The 13,096-nt window shown below is 43.7% G+C and overlaps 1 protein-coding gene across 1 annotated transcript in view; it reads right to left on the reverse strand.

Annotated features, from left to right (window-relative positions):
• Positions 1 to 13,096, reverse strand: part of LOC120032676 (VPS10 domain-containing receptor SorCS1-like) — a 178,951-nt gene that overhangs the window by 19,454 nt on the left and 146,401 nt on the right. The window contains exons 12-18 of the mRNA XM_038978874.1: positions 10,808 to 10,884; positions 10,165 to 10,256; positions 7,900 to 8,007; positions 5,974 to 6,091; positions 2,552 to 2,685; positions 1,104 to 1,217; positions 202 to 373 (exon numbers count right to left, since the gene is read on the reverse strand). Coding sequence (XP_038834802.1) covers positions 202 to 373; positions 1,104 to 1,217; positions 2,552 to 2,685; positions 5,974 to 6,091; positions 7,900 to 8,007; positions 10,165 to 10,256; positions 10,808 to 10,884 — 815 coding nt within the window. The remainder of the gene's footprint in view (positions 1 to 201; positions 374 to 1,103; positions 1,218 to 2,551; positions 2,686 to 5,973; positions 6,092 to 7,899; positions 8,008 to 10,164; positions 10,257 to 10,807; positions 10,885 to 13,096) is intronic.

Consider the following 13,096-nt stretch of genomic DNA (forward strand, 5'->3'; position numbering starts at 1 on the left):
ACTCTTACACTAGCTACTGTAGGTATTTCCATTAACATGTTATTTAGTAACACTTTATATGAAGATGTAATGGCATAGTAAGAGAATAGAGAGTATTTTGTTGCTATTACAGATGTGGAGAGTTGACATACATTTTACCATACTGAGTTAAAGTCAGCGCCCGGTCTGAATGAACAGGGAGCCAGTTACTGTATTGCTCACCTCTTCAAGAAACACCAGGAAGGTGACATTGGTGCCCAGCGTAGCTGTCAGCTTTCCTTCACTGGTGACGAGGTGCAGGCCTTTGGGGGCCTGGGTAGGACAGTGCTGCCTCCTGGCCGTGTACTCTGCTATCACGCCCGCTGTGCAGTTATTGGACACAACCTTCCTGTAGCTGGATGTACATAGGTCACAACTGCGGTTAGAGGCTTTGCTGATGGATACATGAGCATAGAGAAGAATGACCTTAGCAGGTTGGCGGGTTGGCTATTGAGAACACATTCTCTTACAATAATGTCCTGTCATTTGAAATATCCTTATTCCAAGTGTACCTTTGCGGTCAGTTTGAATTAAATAGTGAATGAGTGTACATACAGATGTAGGAACTTAATTTGAGACAGAAAATAACCTTTTACTGCAGTGGGCTAAATCAGGGTCACACAGTATGATTATTGGTAGTCTTAAACAAATCTACTTTGAAACAAGAATATACATCTCACACACAAGGTTATGGGCTTTAAAAAAGAAGACACTTGTACCATGTCCGATATACAGCTGAAATGTTTTCAATTTAGAGTTTGCATCCCAAAATTACTATTTATATACACATTACAGAAGACTGAAATATACCAAAACTTTTTGACATAGAAACACCGGATTTTAGTTGTTTTTATGAAAAATGACAAAAATGTCTCTTTTGGTCATTGACGGCAGGAAAGGGCTACTGAACATTTTTGTAAGGATTGATAAAATAATTTGTAGCTTCAGAAGCCCTTTTAAACCTCAAATACACTACACATGTTACATTTCCTACATTGCAGGAAAGTTCTCCATCAACAGGGTGATCAAATTAAGATCCAACATCTGTAAGAGGCTAATGAGAGTCCTGGGAATAATCTGCTTACCCTGTGCTGTTGATGAAAGTAGTCCCTGTGGTGCAGCTTCTAGACATCGACGATGGTAGGAACCAAAAGGCGGGGGTGCACTTGCCGTCACTCCGCCTATCGTAGCCATAGTCACTGTAATGTTTGGATCATACCAAAATAAACAACAGTCGAGTGAAATGCTACACAGTAAACTTCTATAAGTGATTCAATTCCTGACTCATACTGGTGACCCTGGAGTGAAAATAATTTAAGAATTTCAATGGAATTATTGATTTTACAGAAATGCTGTAATAATAGGATTGTCTTTTTAAACAAAGTTGTTTATGCTACAATAATAGCATTAACACAGTCGAGTGAAATTCTATGAAGTTTGCTTTGATACATTTGATTTATGTGACATAGAGGAATTGTCTTTGAGGGTTTGGGGTGGGACTCTGCACTGGGGCCTGAAAACACATCTCAAACAAAACTTTTTTAAACACAGCTCTGGTTTGTTTGTCCTATCATTAAAAGGCAACGTTGCCAGCACGCGCATCCTCAAAACGATCGGAACAAATTGGCCCAATTAGGCCGACATGCACACAGTTGCAGAAGTGTTGTGATAGTTAATGAACGCTATTAAGCCCAATGATTAATCGTCTCTTACTAAAACTCATTCCAAGTTTACCGCCTCACTCAAGGGGCCCACGGATTTGGGAATTAACAAAAGCAACATTAATAATACTGATAGATAATTCAAAGAAATGGATTGTGAAGTTTGTAGCAAATATGCTTTGGGAATGCGTCGTCGATGAACAGAGAGTCACTGGCAAAAGCTGAAATCCACAAAAGCAGTGACGGAGTTGGTTTGTTTCTTAAACGTATGGTGACATTGTAGGGAAGAGCAATGGCAGACATTCAAGGAGAAAGACACACACACACACACACTTCTCTATCCTACTCCCTATCCCCATGCAAACTTGGATTCTTTCAACCCTCCTCTCTCTCTGTGCTTTTTCCATCATTCTTCGACACACACAGCTTGGAGTGGTGCAGTTGACTGCATTCCATTTAGCCGGGGCAGCCTCCAAGAGAATCCAGAAGCTAAGTCTCCTCTGCAATTCTAATCTGGAGTGAGGTTCACCATGACGGTGATCCCTTATCTTTTCATCCTTCGCTTCCAGGCTTCTTTTTTTCATCCTCCACTCCATATGCCAGTGGTATATTGATAGGGCGGCTTAGGCAGAAGTTGTAACGCTAGATGTGTTTGTGTTCGAGTAGTGTGTTGGAGTCTCTCCTCAAGTACCATCAGCCAGTTCCGGTTATTTGATCTATTCCAGTACTATTCCATTCAAGTAAACCGTTAAATTGTGTAATGTTTACTACGTGTATTGTGTGCCAGTTTACTTACATTGTATTTACACTGTACCTACTTCTGCATAATTTAGGGATAATTAATGTGAAGCGGGACCCATCTGTCTACTCACCACTCAAAGTCAGCCTCTGTGCAGTCGCAGGGCGCCGAGGTCATCGTGACCGAGTACGTCTTACCCATAACGCACCTGGCTATGGGCTTCAACTTCCTGTAGATTCTTTTCACTCCCATGATGCATGGTTCGCCCTGTGGATATATTTACGAATTGAAAAAAAAACTGAAAAGGGTTGTTTTTGTTACATTTCCCATCGCCATAAATAATTTACTGCAGTGCGGTGAACCATGCCTGTATCATCATGTGTGTGAAAAGGCATGCCGTTGCTTCTCCCTTTACATGGGCTTATTTTGCATCGCTGCCCACTGAGGCTTATGTTGTGTGGTGTGCTAGCGGTAAGCGATGCTAAACTTAAAACACTTCTCTCTCTCATGTATCCTACACCCAAGCTGTTGCAGCTCGCTTGACTTAGTTTCGGAAAAACATTAAGATTTTTCGTTTTGGTACATAGGGCCTTGCTGGATGAATCTAAATAATTTTTTTAGGGGTGAAATAGTGGTTCTGCCATTCTCTCTCCAAGAGTCAGATGGTTTAACAGGAGGCTAGAGGACCCTTCAGAGGCAGAGTTGGTTTTCTCTCTCTCTCTCAACGTGATAACACAAAAGGCTTAACTGGGTCCAAATGGTCTTAAAGCCACAATTTGCCATTTCAACACCTTACCCTGCCACAGACTGTTGCTTTAAAAAAACACACTATAGCCTTTCCTTTGGGCCAGTTCCCAATCTGTTCTTCAATGTTTACCTCTCTAACTGGATTGGACTGTTTTCCACTTCCATGGCTATATGTTTTGATCGTTAGGGCCAGCCCAATCATATAGATGTCTGAGTCAATTATGGTAGCTCAGTCAGAATAAAGAAGCACTCTCCGTCTCATCCTTATGTTTCGCTCTGGGTCTGTCTAGGCTTGAGGTGGAGCATTCGCTCTGGCTCAAACGTATGCAGTGTTTTATAAAGAGAGTTGTAGAGACATACATACATCAGCAAGAATTAAAGGGAGTATGCCTAAGTGCTTTTGGGCCTGAGGGAGAGAAACGCCCGGCACCTGTCCAGCGCACACTCAACAGCTCAACACAAAGCAGAGGATGGAGGGAGGGGAGTGATCAAGCAGTACACTGCATGTCGTAACTGTCTTTCATTCGATTAAGGGTCTCGGTCTATCTAGACCTCTCTGTCAAGTAAATAATAAGAGATGGATGTTTGTGGGAATGGCCACAGAGCACACATAGTAGCAGTAGGGGCGGCATGTAGCTTAGCGGTTAAGAGCATTGAGCCAGTAACCGGGAGGTCGCTGGTTCGAAACCCCAAGACGACTAAGTGAAAAATCTCCCAATGTGCCCTTGAGCAAGGCACTTTACCTGGATAAGAGAATATGCTAAATGACAAAACATTTTATGTCGCAGGTTAAAGACACGTCGTGCAGAAATCGCTCCGCCGTTTCCTGGTTGCTAAAATTTGAATAGTTAATTAGAATTTGCCTAATTTCAGTTCATGTGACAAGTATAGTGTAGAGAATCATTGTAACATCTAAACCGCTGTGAAATATATTTTCCCGTAAACAAAAATACTGTGTTTGAAGCTGGTGTACAAAATTGTCAGTAAGACGCAAAAACAAAAGTTATGAACAGGAGGCATAGAAATAGCGCACATAGAACATATCTACAACTTCTTAAGACTTGCTTTCAATGAGAATGACAGATCTATAACTCACATTTCTATGTGAATTTCTTGACGTTAGACATATTTTTGAAGAAGTCAGAGTAAGTTACAAGTTTAATCCCCATCTTAAAAGTTTGGGTGACACTTCAAAGTGTAAGATATAATGTAAGTGCAATATATAAAGTGCTCACAACTTCTTGCAATGGAAGTTCTTTGCTCATGAAGCACTGAGAGGGGGGTTTCCAGTGTTCTACATGTTAGGAGCTATCCATGGCTGAAATGACCAGGCTGAGGAAGGCCTCTGAAACCAGTTTTCTGCAGACAGAGTTACAGTTACAGTTGAAGTCAACGTTTACATACACTTAGGTTGGGGCCATTAAAACTCGTTTTTCAACTTCACTCCACAAATTTCTTGTTAACAAACTATAGTTTTGGCAAGTCGGTTAGGACATCTACTTTGTGCATGACACAAGTCATTTTTCCAACAAATGTTTACAGACAGATTATTTCACTGTATCACAATTCCAGTGGGTCAGAAGTTTACATACACTAAGTTGACTGTGCCTTTAAACAGCTTGGAAAATTCAGAGAAAATGATGCCATGGCTTTAGAAGCTTCTGATAGGCTAATTGGCATCATTTGAATCAATTAGAGGTGTACCTGTGGATGTATTTCAAGGACTACCTTCAAAAAGAAATCAGCCAAGACCTCAGAAAAAAAATGTTCGACCTCCACAAGTTTCGTTCATCCTTGGGAGCAATTTCCAAAACCCTGAAGGTACCACGTTCATCTGTACAAACAATAGTACGCAAGTATAAACACCATGGGACCACGCAGCCATCATACCGCTCAGGAAGGAGATGCGTTCTGTCTCCTAGAGATGAACGTACTTTGGTGTGAAAAAAGTAGTTTGGTCTGAAAAAACTGCACATGTGGACAAAGATTGTACTTTTGGAGAAATGTCCTCTGGTCTGATGAAATAGAACTGTTTGGCCAAAATGACCGTCGTCATGTTTGGAGGAAAAAGGGGGAGGCTTGCAAGCCGAAGAACACCATCCCAACCGTGAAGCACGGGGGTGGTAGCATCATGTTGTGGGGGTGCTTTGCTGCAGGAGGGACTGGTGCTCTTCACAAAATAGATGGCATTATGAGGAAGGAAAATTATGTGGATATATTGAAGCAACATCTCAAGACATCAGTCAGGAAGTTGAAGCTTGGTCGCAAGTGGGTCTTCCAAATGGACAATGACCACAAGCATACTTCCAAAGTTGTGGCAAAATGGCTTAAGGACAATAAAGTCAAGGTATTGGAGTGGCCATCACAAAGCCCTGACCTCAAACCTATAGAACTGAAAAAGTGTGTGCGAGTAAGGAGGCCTACAAACCTGACTCAGTTACACCAGCTCTGTCAGGAGGAATGTGCCAATATTCACCCAACTTATTGTGGGAAGCTTGTGGAAGGCAACCCGAAACGTTTGACCCAAGTTTAACAATTTCAAGGCAATGCTACCAAATACTATTTGAGTCTATGTAAACTTCTGACTCACTGGGAATGTGATGAAGGAAATAAAAGCTGAAATAAATCATTCTCTCTACTATTATTCTGACATTTCACATTCTTAACATAAAGTGGTGATCCTAATTGACCTAAGACAGGGAATTTGTACTCGGATTAAATGTCAGGAATTGTGAAAAACTGAGTTTAAATGTGTTTGGCTAAGGTGTATGTAAACTTCCGACTTCAACTGTATGTAGGTGCCATTACCCGGTTGTGTAGGTGCCATGTCTGGTAATCCCCCTCTGTACATCTCCGGTTGAAGATGGACCTGAAGTCAATCTTGACCAGCTGCCACTCGGACCGGTGACTGACGTGGCCAAAGATCCTGCAAACAGCAAGGAACCTTACAGCTGCAGCAGAAAAGGTACACTAGTATCTGGTTGTCAGATAGCAAAGCCACAGCAGCTGTGAACACTGATAGGTACACTACACTGAAACACAGCAGTATGGTTATAATGATTAGGGTGACAGAAGGTGGCAGAGGGAAAAACACTAGTCAAACTAAGGAGTGTCAGGTACGGCACCCATATTAGGAAGTCCCTCAGTTGTCAGACCGAGGCATCAGTCAAGACCAGTCACTTCTGAGCTGAATAAAATATACTTAGTTGGATAGAGGAATGTAAAAGTGTGGAGTCAACATTTTCTTTGACTTGGATGAACATGACAGTTATTACTAAAAGCTTTAGAGAAATTGCATTTGGCAACTAATGGAATGTAAATGAGTCACTTAACAAAAAGAGATATGTCTTACATGGTGTGTATTTCCCTCAGATTCAACACAAACTTCAACCAAAATTCAAGGTCATAACACAAATTAACATTCACACGTTGCAGAAAACATTCCTTCTCAGACAAAATTGGGTGGGAGTTTTACTGTAATTGACCTCCTCTCTCTGCTAATCAAACAACACATTTATCACACTCAATCCATTAATTAACAGACTGAGCTGCTGGTCTACAACTGTCACTAACTGTAAAATCATTATTAATTGATAAGAAAATGGTCTGAAATGAACTAATGATAAATAATGAGGTGTCCATACACAGAGAAAAAGAGTAGACATTTCATTTTTTTTCTCGATGAAAAGCTGTAGTAGGCTGTCAACAATCTCCTAACAGTATCATATCCCACAGTCCTGTCTGTCTCAGCTGGTTCAGAGAAGTGCACTCTGGGCCTACAGGGAGAAAGTCCTATCTTATCCTATCTTTTTCTTCCATCTTCCTCTCTCTCTGTCTCAGTCGCTCTCCTCATCTCTCTCTCTCTCAACTCTCTCTCTCCCCATTTTTGTCCTTCCCTCTCCCGGTCTCAGCAGCTGTGGCCTATCCTTCTGTTGCCGTGCTGACTACAAAGTCAACTGTCTGTCTGTCACTCAGTTTTCGGTGATGACAGGTGTTAGAAAACACTGATGTAAGGGCTACGGGAAACCTTATGCAGCAGCCGTCAAAGTTTTACACCAAAAAAGTACAATAAGAGCAGTATCATCTCATGTAGTATAGCTAAGTGGGTCATTCTAGAAGGAAATAAGTTGTAGAAAAGACGGAAAACTTCATATGCCATGTTTCTTAAAACTATTGAGTCAATGTTGCTACATAATGCAGAAAGAACTTTTAGAGCCCTACTTCCCTATTCGGTCCTTTAGCCATAGTCTATTTTATTTTTGATGATGTTCCTCATGTTCTTCAAAACGGAGTGCTCTGCTGTCGCCGGTCTCCCGACACCACTGATGTCTCTGTGATCATAATCCCGAGACAGATGGTTTTGATGTGAGGCTAAACCTTGAGAGGGATCTATTCCATTCATGTTAGGGAAAATGGGCAGCCAGCGCTGTCATTACTATCAGGGGTTTGGATACGAGCAAAACTCCCACCCTCGCACACAACGTCAACCCATCTAACACGGTTACGGTTCATTCAATCTCAATTCATTATGTTAACACATCAAACATACTGTATATCTGCAATCAGATGGGATTTGATTTTACTGTGCGGTGTAGTGGTATAGTAGTCTATTCGGACAACATACAGTAACACTTCTGGGCCAATGTTTGAATCCTGCATCCATCCTTTTTGGTTCGGAGTTTCCCCTTACCGTTCTCCCTCTCATTCAAAATTGGGTAAATGAAGTTGATTTACGTCATGATGAGAGTCTCCTCCCCCGGCTCCCCTAGTAACCCGTCCACAAACAGGGGCGACATGGTGAAACTGTATTTATTCCACTCTCTCCCCTCGTCGAAACTCATCCTGTGGGAGGAACCATAGAAAGAGAATGAGAGCTAATGTATTTTCTTCTGTATCTCTATGGGAGAGACCATAGCAATAGAATGAGAACTCCATTAATGTATTTAACAGTATTATAAACTCAGCAAAAAAATAAACATCCCTTTTTCAGGACCCTGTCTTTCAAAGATAATTCGTAAAAAATCCAAATAACTTCACAGATCTTCATTGTAAAGCGTTTAAACACCGTTTCCCATGCTTGTTCAATGAACCATAAACAATTAATGAGCATGCACCTGTGGAACGTTCATTAAGACACTAACAGCTTACAGACGGTAGGCAATTAAGATCACAGTTATGAAAACTTAGGACACTAAAGAGGCTTCTACTGACTCTGAAAAACACAAACGAAAGATGCCCAGGGTCCCTGCTCATCTGCGTGAATGTGCCTTAGGCATGCTGCAAGGAGGCATGAGGACTGCAGATATGGCCAGGGCAATAAATTGCAATGTCCATACTGTGAGACACCTAAGACAGCGCTACAGGGAGACAGGACGGACAGCTGATCGTCCTCACAGTGGCAGACCACGTGTAACAACACCTGCACAGGATCGGTACATCTGAACATCACACCTGCGGGACAGGTACAGGATGGCAACAACAACTGCCCGAGTTACACCAGGATCGCATAATCCCTCCATCAGTGCTCAGACTGTGCGCAATAGGCTTAGAGAGGCTGGACTGAGAACTTGTAGGCCTGTTGTAAGGCAGGTCCTCACCAGACATCCCCGGCAACAACGTCACCTACCATCAACAACCCTACCATCGCTGGACCAGACAGGACTGGCAAAAAGTGCTCTTCACTGATGAGTCGCGGTTTTGTCTCACCAGGGGTGATGGTCGGATTTGCGTTTATCGTCAAAGGAATGAGCGTTACACCGAGGCCTGTACTCTGGAGCGGGATCGATTTGGAGGTGGAGGGTCTGTCATGGTCTGGGGCAGTGTGTCACAGCATCATCGGACTGAGCTTGTTGTCATTACAGGCAATCTCAACAATGTGCGTTACAGGGAAGACATCCTCCTCCCTCATGTCGTACCCTTCCTGCAGGCTCATCCTGATATGACCCTCCAGCATGACAATGCCACCAGCCATACTGCTCGTTCTGTGCGTGATTTCCTGCAAGACAGGAATGTCAGTGTTCTGCTATGGCCAGCGAAGAGCCCGGATCTCAATCCCATTGAGCACGTCTGGGACCTGTTGGATCGGAGGGTGAGGGCTAGGGCCATTCCCCCCAGAAATGTCCAGGAACTTGCAGGTGCCTTGGTGGAAGAGTGGGGTAAAATCTCCCAGCAAGAACTGGCAAATCTGGTGCAGTCCATGAGGAAGAGATGCACTGCAGTACTTAATGCAGCTGGTGACCACACCAGATACTGACTGTTACTTTTGATTTTGACCGCCCCCCTTTGTTCAGAGACACATTATCCCATTTCTGTCAGTCACAGAAAGTCTGTGTAACTTGTTCAGTTTATGTCTCAGTTGTTGAATCTTGCTATGTTCATACAAAAATTGACACATGTTAAGTTTGCTGAAAATAAATGCAGTTGACAGTGAGATGACGTTTCTTTTTTTGCTGAGTTTAGTATTTTCTGCTGTATCTTTATGGTAGAAACCAAAGCAATATAATAATAACACATACCATAACTGATGGACCGAATTAGAACATATTATAGTGTATAATATTACAGTATAATATGCATCTCTATGGGAGAAAACAAACATCTTCTCCAGTGTCTTATCAAATTGATAAAAAGTGAATTTGAATTATTCCACCATGACATAGGATATGAGCACTGCATTTCTAAAGGCACTGAAAGGCAAGGCTTACATCACGTAACAAACAGGGAAAGGTGAAATTGAATAGCAATCGTCAAAGGAGGAGAATATCTCACCGCCTACTGGATTGGAATTACACTAATAACTTCCTATGTTCTTAGACATGCTCATTACACTATCAGGCTTATGGGAACGTGAGGATTGAGTCTTCCTCAGAGAGAGAGAGAGAGAGAGAGAGAGAGAGAGAGAGAGAGAGAGAGAGAGAGAGAGAGAGAGAGAGAGAGAGAGAGAGAGAGAGAGAGTTGATACAAACCATGCCAAATTCTATTTTTCTAATAGAGATTCACCATAGGTGTCGGATGGGGAGTGGAGTGTGTCTTATAGCCACCAGGGCCCCTCCTTGGTCCAGGTAGAGAACACTGTACTCCTCATCAAAGATCTGAAAGGCAAAAGGTATGAAGTATAAACTCATTATATGACTAGCGTTATTGATTACAAGACATTTTTGTTTTAGTAGTGGACTTTAATGTTGATGAAAGAGCAACCTAATGAACGAAGGTACACACACATAGGTATGCACACACATACACACCCCCCTTACACACATCAGATCTCCCTTCCTCCCTCCCTCCCCCCCCCCGGCTCTCAAAACCAAAACACACCACACTCCGATGTGGTGTGACGTTGCCGTGTCAATTCTCTACTCATTATTTTTCATCTGCGTCCTTTAATTAGACACGAGGCCCCTTAAATTGAAATCGCGGCCGTCATATAAGGGAGGTGGAGGAGAGGTGGCACAGACACTCACCCAGGGGCATCGTTGTACAGGCAAAGGCAGGGGGGCTACCGAATAACATTAGTCTTGAGATCTCATTTGATTATCTGCACTAAATCACAGCGGCGGGTGGCAAGGTGGTGGATTAAACACCATCCTGGGGATGATGATGTAGTTATTGAGATGGTGAGGATCCCTCCCTCCCTCCCCCTCACCTGTCTCCACGTGTTGCCGGCGTCCGAGGTGATGAACATGCTCACGTTGCTGGTGGTCAACTCCACTCCGATGCAGCCTGATGAGAAGGGTGGGGGTGGGGAGGTTGGGTGAAGTGTTCGGGATGAGAGAGTCCCGTAATGATTTTAGCCAAGTGCTAAACTATTGATATCCTTGAGGGTGTGGGGCTGATTTAAATCAAATCCAAAATTCCACAGCTGTCTGATATACTGTACATGACGTTAATAAAAAGTGCAAAGTCATACAGGAAGTGTCTTAAATTACATAAGTGATTGATGTCATTTCTTCCTGAAGGACGCAGACTGTATACTAGAGTCAAAGTCAGTCATGTCCTTTCATACATTGACATTGATAACTAAATTGGAAACTAAAAAAGTTTCCTAACACACATTACAGTAATATAGTCCACTTACTGTGCAGTATTAACCACCCAGTCTCCTCTATCACATAAAGACCTCCGCTTTCAGACTGAGGCTGTTGAGTCTTCTACTATAATTACTCCCATTTAGTGGCTAATTAGAGTCAGGTGGTTTAACAGGAGGCTAGAGGAGAAGTGTTCCAGAGTGTACCACTCAGAGGCAGAGTTGGCTACCCCTGTGTCTCACTGGCTCTGGGTGTGTCTCACTGGCTCTGGGTGTGTGTGTCTCACTGGCTCTGGGTGTGTGTGTCTCACTGGCTCTGGGTGTGTGTGTCTCACCGGCTCTGGGTGTGTGTGTCTCACCGGCTCTCTGTGTGTGTGTCTCACTGGCTCTCTGTGTGTGTGTCTCACCGGCTCTCTGTGTGTGTGTCTCACCGGCTCTCTGTGTGTGTGTCTCACCGGCTCTCTGTGTGTGTGTCTCACCGGCTCTCTGTGTGTGTGTCTCACTGGCTCTCTGTGTGTGTGTCTCACTGGCTCTCTGTGTGTGTGTCTCACTGGCTCTCTGTGTGTGTGTGTGTGTGTGTGTGTGTGTGTGTGTGTGTGTGTGTGTGTGTGTGTGTGTGTGTGTGTGTGTGTGTGTGTGTGTCACTGGCTCTGTGTGTGTGTGTGTGTGTGTGTGTGTGTGTGTGTGTGTGTGTGTGTGTGTGTGTGTGTGTGTGTGTGTGTGTGTGTGTGTGTGTGTGTGTGTGTGTCTCACTGGCTCTGTGTGTGTGTGTGTGTGTGTGTGTGTGTGTGTGTGTGTGTGTGTGTGTGTGTGTGTGTGTGTGTGTGTGTGTGTGTGTGTGTGTGTGTGTGTGTGTGTCTCACTGGCTCTGTGTGTGTGTCTCACTGGCTCTGTGTGTGTGTGTGTCTCTCTCTCTCTCTCTCTCTGTGTGTGTGTGTCTCTGTCTGTCTGTCTGTCTGTCTGTCTGTCTGTCTGTCTGTCTGTCTGTCTGTCTGTCTGTCTGTCTGTCTGTCTGTCTGTCTGTCTGTCTGTCTGTCTGTCTGTCTGTCTGTCTGTCTGTCTGTCTGTCTGTCTGTCTGTCTGTCTGTCTGTCTGTCTGTCTGTGTGTGTGTGTGTGTGTGTGTGTGTGTGTGTGTGTGTGTGTGTGTGTCTCTCTGGCTCTGTGTGTGTGTCTCACTGGCTCTGTGTGTGCATCTCTCTCACTGGCTCTGTGTGTGTGTGTCGCACTGGCTCTGTGTGTGTGTGTGTGTGTGTGTGTGTGTCGCACTGGCTCTGTGTGTGTGTGTGTGTCGCACTGGCTCTGTGTGTGTGTGTCGCACTGGCTCTGTGTGTGTGTGTGTGTGTGTCGCACTGGCTCTGTGTGTGTGTGTGTGTCGCACTGGCTCTGTGTGTGTGTGTCGCACTGGCTCTCTCTCCCTCCCTCTCTCTCTCTCTCTCCTTCCATTCTTCCTTCCCTCCCTCCCTCTCCTGACCTCCTTCCTAACAGGAGGGTACAGGAGAACTGTTCCAGAGTGTAACCCTCAGAGCCCCCCTCCCTCCAAATGATCTCTCTCCCCCCATGCATGCTGTATGCCTCTTCTACTGTTCTTTGTTTAAAACCTGTTTGGGCTGCAAGCCCGACACCGGTACACTTATGACAACAGCCAGCTCAAAGTGCAGGGCGCGAAATTCAAAAGATATTTTTTTTAAATATTTAACTTTCACACATTAACAAGTCCAAGACAACATATGAAAGGTACACATCTTGTGAATCAAGCCAACATGTCCGATTTTTAAAATGTTTTACAGGGAAGACAAAATATGTAAATCTATTAGCTAACCACGTTAGCAAAAGACACCACTTTTCTAACTCCATCAGTATCTTACTCCATCAGTAGCTATCACAAATTCGACCAAATAAAGAAATAA

Source organism: Salvelinus namaycush, chromosome 39, assembly GCF_016432855.1.
Source record: "Salvelinus namaycush isolate Seneca chromosome 39, SaNama_1.0, whole genome shotgun sequence".
Classification (NCBI taxonomy): domain Eukaryota; kingdom Metazoa; phylum Chordata; class Actinopteri; order Salmoniformes; family Salmonidae; genus Salvelinus; species Salvelinus namaycush.